Raw genomic sequence first — 9,231 nt, 5'->3', positions numbered from 1 at the left:
CGTTGTAAATCATTAATAATTGTTGCAGTTGATTGATTTGATTATGTCGGTGTCTCACCTTAACTTTTTGTTGCACTGTTTACAACAGAAGCAAGTTTGGTGAAAAATGTATTTGTCTGCGGTAATTTTCTCCATCGGATAAACCGGCTTCGAACAGGCTGAACACGTCTCTCGACAAGCCGGTTGAAACTGATGAAAGAAATGAGCTTTGTTAAAAACAAAAATACTTATAATAGGTAATCAAAAAAACACAAAGCATGAATGAAAACCAATGACACGTCTTTAATTTCAAATGCAAATCAAAAACAGTTTTAAGATGACAAGAGACCAATCTCAACCATCAATAGAAAGTATTTAGAAACATATCTTCACAAATAAAATGTACACAACAACTTTGTCAGAAAACGTATGAGGAAACGCATTCAATGGGTAACAAACTTCTCTTTCAACACATTATTTAAAGTCTTTAATCGATCGGCATCTAAACCTCTGGGTACTTCCTGTGGATATTGTTCCTAGCTAACCAGTGACAACAGTGGGACATTAAAACCCAATTTCCAAATGGTTCAGTCCTCTCATAGTTGTTTGACGGTCTTCGAGCCCACGATACTTTTCCCCTCATGGTCAGTCTGCACCTCGAGGACACTCGTCTCTCGTTTAGGGTTGCTTGACGATTGTTTTTTACCTCCTTTTCTGGGGTCCTGCTTCCTGTTTTGAGCGGGGCTGTTGCACGTCACGGTTTTAGTCGACCTGAATCTCTCCTCTGTCTTTGGACTGTTCTGACATTTCGGGCAGATCGTGGTCTCAAGCAACTCTGTGTTCTCTGTCTTTTTAGCAGCTGATTGGATAGAGATGAAGGCAGGAGAAGATGGAGGACTTGCTTGAAGTTTTGCAGACGCTCCTTCACCCTGACTAACTAGCAGATCTGAGTGTCCTTGTGCTACCGTGCTAACCTGTGTCTGCAGTGGTTTTGTTCTGCTTGACTCGATGCTAATTTTGCTAATACCACCAGACGATGGGGGCCCTTGATCTACCGCTAATGACTCTTTGAACAGGCGCGATAAACCAGCGATATCTGCGTCGGATTTCAAAGTAGAGACAGAATAAAGAGCCTTCTTAATCCTTTCCTCTATTTCCACAAGTCTTGCTAAAGTATGTTCTTTAAGAGTTGTGATCTCCTCACTGGCTCGTTCAAGATTTCCAAACACATGTGACATTGAAGACTTGCTTTCGGTGTTGTTTTTCGTTAATGGCAGCTTTCCTTCTTTGTTTCCTTTTCTCTTTTTCTTTTGTTTCTTTTTGCCGGGGATGACGACCCACTCTGGTACGTCCTCGAACACTTTCCTTAAACAACTTACATCTACCTCGCTTGTGTCCTGTTCAATTTCTTCGACTCGACTGAGAATGCTCTGCAGTTCCTCCTGCTTTCGCAAGTTGTCAAAGATATCCATGGCTGCGGTCATATTCTCCGTCATGATCACATCCATGTGGACTGACAGACGCTGTCGACGTTCGACCTCTGTCTCAGTTCTTCCTTTCTTCTCCCTCATCTCGACTTTAACATCTTCTTTCTTTACTTTCTCCTTCTTGCTGTCAGCGGTTTGTTCGCAGGTGTTTGGCTCACTGCAGGACGAACCAGGTACAGTTGGTTCCTCAGCAACATGTGCAAGAATTGAGGTGTTATTGCCAGACTGTTGTTTTTGTTTTTTGTTGTCCACCTGGGCATTTCTTTTTGGCTTTATCGGAGCCTTCTTCCCTGAAGCTGCCTTCTCACCTTCAAATTTCTTACATGCTTCCTTAAAATCTACATGGCTTTCATCTGTTTCATTCATATTCTCTTTGATTGGGGAATCCTTGGGGCTCTTCTCTTCGTCTGTGACGTTTATCTCCTGTTGTCGCCTAATGTCATTCTCAGTTTCCAAGATAACGACTGAACCTTGAACTTGATGCCTCACTTCACTTTCCTCAGACATTGGTATGGCTTCATCAAAAGGCTTTTTGCTTTCAGGATTCACTGAACCCGACTCTGCACAAACGTCAGCTTTGAACAGACCTTGCTTTTGTTCATCCTTACATGACACCAGTGTTTTGGGCAATGGTTGAGGAACTGTTTCTTCTACTTTTACAGTAATAGTTTGGGTTGCCTCAGGATTCTTTGTATCAGTTGACTGAATCTCTCCTTGTTTCACTTTCAAATGCTCAGGTTTGGGTGGGATGGCTGGTTTTGGAGCCACAAGTATTGTAATGCTTTTCTCTGAGACATCCCTTGTATCTGGTTTATCTTTGGGCTCTGCATGTGTAGATGTCCCCTGTTCTTTAGAGAGCTCTTGTCTCACTGGTGCTTGAGTTGGATCAGGGTCAGTCACGGGGCAAAGCTCCTCCTTAGTGGGGATTTGAACAGACGCTGTATTCAAATGTTGTGATCTTTGAGGTTTGGACACATTTCTGTATATCATGGCGTCTCTGAAATCTCCCCTGCTGACATTGATGTTGGATTTCTGCAGGGAGTCCAAAGCAGCTTGACGTTTACCGTGAAAAACAACTTCCTCTTCCTCCTGCTGAGCCTCGATTGTTTCTGGAATATGTTCAGCAGCTTGCAAGTGTTGTTTCTGGAAGACTTCTGCTTCTTGACCCATTTTGCGGCATGTCTCAGTAGTTTCTTCTTCAGAATGACTATCTTTATGGCATGTCTTTGTGTGAGGTAATTCTCCATCACCTGCTTTAATTGAGATGGGTTCTTGATAGTGAAGTCTCTGTTTTGAGAGTGCTGAGTGATGCAAAGATTTGGCCTCGATTGTGGCCTGATGGAGGCTTTGCATTGCAGTTTGGAGCTCAGAAATCTCCTCGTTGTTATCTACCACCTCGACTAATTCAGCCTGGTGGACCTGACCATCGTCCTGAATGCCAAAATGTAGGTTTGATCCCTTTGGTGCAACTGTAGAGTTACATACCTCAGGTGTTTTGACATCCATCTCTGTAGAGGACTGGCTCTTTCCAAGACCTGTGACTGCACAAGAAACGGGGGCACGATTTTCCCATGCATTTGGTTTGGGCTGGATTGGTCTTTGATCTCCAGAGAAGATGTTTTTAAGCCTCTTTATATCCACTGGGACCCATTCTGAAGCACTCTCCTCTGCTTCATCACCTCTCTGTTCATGATGCAGATCCATTCCTTGTTCAGCCACATTTTGACTTGGAGGGAGTTCTTGTTCTTGCTCGGTTGGCTCCGCCTGAAGAGTTTTCAAATACTCCAAATCACCCTTTTCAATACAACTCTTGAACAGTTTAACGTTCCCTTTTACTGTGAATTCAGGCCGCACTGATCCTTGGTCTTTGGGAGTTTCTAGAAGGCAGCTCTTGGTTGATGCAACAAAACCTTTTTTTAGTTCTTGATTGTCGTTTTTTCTCACATCTCCTCTTTCCTGCTCTGGTTCACAATGCTTTGCACCTTTTGGAGGACTGTAACTCTTCAAGTCGTCCACATCCAAATAATAGTAGAGGGAGTAGACTATGACTTTAGCCCCTCCGTCTGTATCCTCCTGGATTATCACTCCTTTCCGCAGAGAGTTATCTTGATTGAGAATATCCTCGACAAGCTGAGCCATGTTGGCGGTTTTAAACTCTGTGTCTTGGTTGGTACTGAAGTGATGATGCTGCACTGGTATCTTCACCAAAGTGGCCTCGATCTTTCCTTCCCTACCCTCCTTCAGATAAGTGATATGAGGCTTTAAGTTTGACCGTGGTAGCAACTGGAGTATGAAGTTTTGCGCACCACCTTCAGCCACCTCGTCGTATTTGATCTCAGGCCCATCTTCTGATAGAGTGAATCTGGCCTTTTTAGCTATCATCGTCTCATTGACCTCAATGATTGAGCCATCTGAATGTATGGCATTAACTTGATAAAGGGAATTCAGGGTTTCCTTGATGTTCTCAACCTGCCACTCAATGTCATCCTTGTTTTGATTCCTGATTTGGTCAAATGGCATTGATTCAAACAGGTGAGCTCTGTTTTTGACATTAGCTTTCACCTGGTCCTGAATTTCCCCACCGTCCCGTGCTGGGCTTTGGTTTTGTGATGAACGCAGAAATGAATGTTCTCTTTCTATGTTTGTTGGGATGAATGGGTTGTTTTGGGAAAGAGCCGCACTGGTTTTGATGATTTTCTCTGGACCAGGGATGCTTCTAGTCTCATCACCAAAGGGTGTTTCACCAGTGGAAACCACATGGTCAATGCTTTGGCCAATGATAGGATCACAAGGACCTTGTTTTTTAGGTTGAGTTATCACATCAAGACTTGTGGTGTGTAGATTATCTTGTCTACGCATGTTAAACTCCTGTTTTTGGACTGCCCCTTTCTTATCTCCAGAAACTTTTCCTTGGCAGTTATTTTGGGAAATGGTGCAGATGTGTTCACAGACTGACTCTCAAATCTCCTCCTGGTAGCCTGAACATCTATTCTTACCATGTCCTCCTCACACTCTCTGTTTGGATCATGACTAGGTCTGATTGTTTTGTCAGTACAAGACCTGTCTTCATGCTCCTGAAACACAGCTGATGATTTACTGACATCGCCTCGTTCCACTGTTCCCTCTGCTACGTACTTCTTGGGGATGTAAGGAGATACTTTGTTGGTAAGGGCGCAGTTCTCAAATATCAAGCATCTTGACAGGACCTCTCCCTCGTATCCCGTTTCACCATCTGTCTCTAAACTCAAAACCTCAGCAAGCTCCTCGTCCACCACTCCATCCAGCGTCTTCAGCTCGGGGTGAGTGTGCTTCAGGAGCCTTTTCAGCTCGCATTTCGCCCGCTGTTGGTGTAGCTTTTCTTTAGAGAGTTGCAATGACATGGACTGTGTTAACTTGGCCCCAGAGACGTCTTCTGGTCCTTGCTGATGTCTCGCTGAAGGAAGCGAAGGGATGTCATCTTTGCTTTGTTCGGAGTCTTCGGACATCTTAGAAGAACAGAGTAAAGGTCTCATCATTGAGTCCTTTGTAACAGATATGAGCCATCCAGTAAAAAAATGAAGCTCCAGGGTGTGCAGACATGCATTCAATGGTACCTCACTCATGCCAGTTGATATGCTTTCCACATGCCAGGTGTCAGTGGGTTAGCCGAACTCCAGAGCAACCAGCAAATGCAACCACATGATTAATACAATAATGTTGAGTTTATGACATCCAATATTTATTTTTACGGGAATATTCATATCTCGGGAAAAGCTTTAATGTGTTTTTGCAACAATGAAAATCCATTACACACCATTATGCAAAATGTCCGGTCAAATTCCAGCTTACCTTGGTTCGCTGGACTCTTTTCCCAGACTGAGATGACTTATCCTGCTCCTTGAAGGAAACAGTAATAAGTTCAAGTCAGGTAACCTTTACATAAGATTTGTTTACAGATCAGTAATCATTGTATGACATATTTTAGCGTGACACCGTTTAGTGTGGTATATGACACCTGTAAAAGATAACAAACTGCAGTGTGTACAGACAGATCTGCTGAGGGAGGTGCGCTCTCTGCAAGTTAAGTTAATGGGTTATCATGAAACAAAAAGATCTTTTCTGGAACCTATAATTCAAAATGTTAAAATGTAACTTCTCCTTTGCATGCTTGTTAATGCTCTTAAACATTTAGCTTAAGCTCAAAGACAAGTGAAAAGACAAGGAGTAGGCGGATGTTTACCGGTTTTGAAAGGCTGCGTGTTGAATCCTGAGGTACCACCTTCGACAGGTAGAGGGCGGACATGGCTTTGACCGAGACACACTTGCTTTGGATTACAGAGCTGTCTCTGAAATCTGCAATGGACCTCCTCTTTTCATCTGCAGAGACATCAGATCAACCTTTAACTATCATTACGATTTCTTGTCTTGCCATTGCACATGTAGTAGTATTTCAATCAGCCAGAGTACAATGTGAAATAGGGAACATCTTGTTTTTCCACAATCTTATCAAAGGTTCAATAAGTATTTGCTTTTTACAGATGTGCCGTCAAAATCTTTACGTGGTATTTAGGTTAAAGGAGTTTGTCTCACTTTGTTTACTGGTTAATTTGAGCTTTTTAGGAGGCAGCTGTGTCAAAGTATTTCCAGAGAGGGTCACAACATCATGTGACTTTTTCTGACATTGAAACAGAAATTAAACAAGTTACTCATTTTAAAAACACACACAGATGACATACATCCATGTCAGCTAACTGTGTGTTATTGATAGTATTTTTTAAAGGTGACTAGTTATAACATTTAAAGCTGATATTGAACAGCTGCCATGTGTTGGAGCTATAAATGTCCCACTGGTGGTGGAGAAGGACAGATACCTGACTCCACTGACACAAATACTGAGGGTTACACAGACAGGCGAGTCACTACAGCTACACATGACTCAGCATTAAATAGTCAAAGTGAAAAATTGTGTCGAAGTTAAGATCGTAAATCCATAAATAGCAATCAATCAGGAACACATGAATAAAGCAAAAACGCTGTAAAATTAGAATAAAGACAACATTTAGGTAAACTTCTAGCAATATTAAAGTCTAAACACCTTTATGTTCTACGATTTAACGTTTTTAATATATATAAATACGTTTTTTTAAGGGTTTTAAAGGAGTATGTTTATTTCAAGAGCCTCTAAAAGGACATATTACATGCTAGTGGGATTATTTCTACACATCAAACACAGAGATTCTTCTATAGTCTTTACCATAGATGTCATTTACAGTGGAGAAATGACCCTGCAACTTTTTGAAATTGTACTTCTTAAAGCCTCAAACTAAAATGTTCAGAAAAACGATAAATTAAATGTTGATTACCGAAGAAAAAAATGCCCATACTTCCAAGAAATGTCAGCAACTTAACACATCCTTGATATAGCTTCTTCCTGTAAATCTCTGACATCAATCCTGATACCAAGACCCCTCCAACACACATTGACGCACGTTGTTTCCACATTTAATCACAAATCAAATCCGTACTCACAGAAAACGAACAGTCCTGTTTTGTCCTGCCTGTCGTCTTATTCCCTTTCAGTCTTTGTGAATCTATGAGGTCTGATTTCCTCTCGCTGTGTGTCTTCTAACTCTCAGTGTCTCCCTCTCTCCTCCCAGTAACAGCTGACCCTTCACCCTCCGTCACTTATTCATGACTTGCTGTCTATTTCTGTCCTGTAGTGAAGTGGTCTGCTGTGCCCACACCAGGTTGAGTCAATCACTGCTTCCTGCACTTCTCTCCCTCTCAGTTTCACCTTCCTTTCATTCCCACAGCCTCGACCTGAGTCACGGGCCTCGAAGGGCGAAGGCGGCTTTCCAGGGAATCTTTCAGTTGCATAGATCAAGTCTGAAATGTGACTTGCATCACAGCAGCTCCATGTGTAACATCAACATAGACAAATATCCAGACACAATGCATGAAAAACAAACAACAGACATTTAACATAACATCACAATCACTGAGAGAAAACACTGCGAGGAGTGACTGATGCGTGCTTCAGTCTGACTTTGCATGACGCTGAATTAGGCTATTCTGCATAGGCGGAGTTTGACATTTGCGCTTGGGGGGGCAAACCTTTTTTACTGACGTCAGTAGACAGTCATAACTATCGCATGGGATGCTACGGATACAGTAGCAATAAAGCCAGCGCTCACCGCACTGAGTATGACTTTTCCACATACGAACACAACTCGTCCCGTCATGCACGCCTCATGCCCGCCGTACACACACACTCATATGGAAGGGGCGGTCTCTCCCCCCAACAACAGTGCATTACATAACTGTGCACATCTTATACTTATTTGATAACTACTATATCCCTTGGTTACTTGAACACTCTACAATATTATTAACTAGTGTCCTACCTTATTAAAATATTGATATACGAAATATTTGTATTGGAACAGTTTTCGACGTAGTAATGCTGTAATATATTTCAGCCACTAGGGGGGGCCCCCCCTGCCCCCCCGCAAAATCCGCCTATGCTCTTCTGTTGTTGTGTACATATTGAAAACTAAACATCTTTAGGTACTTCTTTATTTGAAGGGTCAGAAATTCACTTTTTCCATTTCCTTGGATGCTAAATGAAGAGCTATATGTGTTCGTTGGTGTCAATTAAACATGATTTTTCTCAAAAAGCAGCTACATAAATAAGTGTTGGTTAATCAGGGTTCATACACTTTTTCACCAATGACTTCTCCATGACCTTTACCTCATTTTTCATGACCACAAAAATGACTGTTTCTCAGCGGTACCACATGGAACAGGGGAATAAGGTCTGAAACATGTTGTGCCTATCTAAAACAAATCAAATAGGCTTACTAGCGTCTACACGCTAAAGCAACTCAAATCTCTCACCAGCAAAACACCTCGACAGTTAAAAGCCATTTTACGTTTCATTACTATACGATACAGTATTTATTATCATTATAGTATTACTATTTTGGCGATTAGATAAAATATAAATTATATTCGATGCAACTTTAGTTACATTTCCATGACTTTGCCAAAACTTTGGGGAAAATATTGTTTTCCATAACTTTTCCAGAGCTTGGAATTTGCATTTTGAATTTCCATGACTTTTCCAGGTTTTTAATGACCGTAAGAACCCTGGTTAATTATTCATTTGTATCTGAAGGTAAGCTTAAGGGAGTGATGCCAGTTTCCTTACAACCTCTTCTTATCAACTGGTCTTTGTGTTTATATGGTCTTTATATCTGGGCTTTTATAAAGTAGTTTTTGCTGTGTTTTTCAGCCAAACCATAAAAAGTTAGATTTAATTAGATTCAGTGACCTTTAAAATGCTTTCCTGTGCAGTACGCTGAAGTAAACGATGCTCAGGTTCATCTGACAGCACACTCTATTGAACGTTGTCTGGTACTCACCATCCTGAGAAGCTGCAATTCTCTCAAAATCTATCCCCCCGATTGTTTTCCTCCTCTCCGCCCGGGTCCGATTCACCACCTAGAGACAGACAAATTAACTCTCATTGCAAATAAGCAGTCTCTCTGTGTGACAATTATTTTTCTTAAGGGGTGTCATGATGGCCCCCCCCCCCCACTGACACTTTACCTCAGCCACATCATAGACTTTAATGCACACAATGTACAACAATATCTTTTTTTTTTATTACTGCTGATTTGTGTTCCATATTTTATTCCATTTCTATGTAAATACTTTTATATTTTACTATATTTTTTATAGTTCTCTATCTGTGTGTTTATTTCTTTTTTAAACGTTATGTACT

The 9,231-nt window shown here is 41.5% G+C and overlaps 1 protein-coding gene across 1 annotated transcript; it reads right to left on the bottom strand.

Annotated features, from left to right (window-relative positions):
- Positions 1 to 260: 260 nt before the first annotated feature.
- LOC117549812 (xin actin-binding repeat-containing protein 1-like) lies at positions 261 to 7,108 on the bottom strand. Its single transcript, XM_034221899.1, is given in 6 exon segments — positions 261 to 587; positions 589 to 4,375; positions 4,378 to 4,951; positions 5,295 to 5,342; positions 5,686 to 5,822; positions 6,975 to 7,108. Coding segments are annotated over 5 exon segments (4,578 nt in total). The 5' UTR covers positions 5,749 to 5,822; positions 6,975 to 7,108; the 3' UTR covers positions 261 to 481.
- Positions 7,109 to 9,231: the final 2,123 nt, after the last annotated feature.

The sequence above is a fragment of the Gymnodraco acuticeps genome, unplaced genomic scaffold, assembly GCF_902827175.1.
Source record: "Gymnodraco acuticeps unplaced genomic scaffold, fGymAcu1.1, whole genome shotgun sequence".
In the NCBI taxonomy this organism is placed as follows: domain Eukaryota; kingdom Metazoa; phylum Chordata; class Actinopteri; order Perciformes; family Bathydraconidae; genus Gymnodraco; species Gymnodraco acuticeps.
This window is presented reverse-complemented; position numbering and strand designations above follow the sequence as displayed.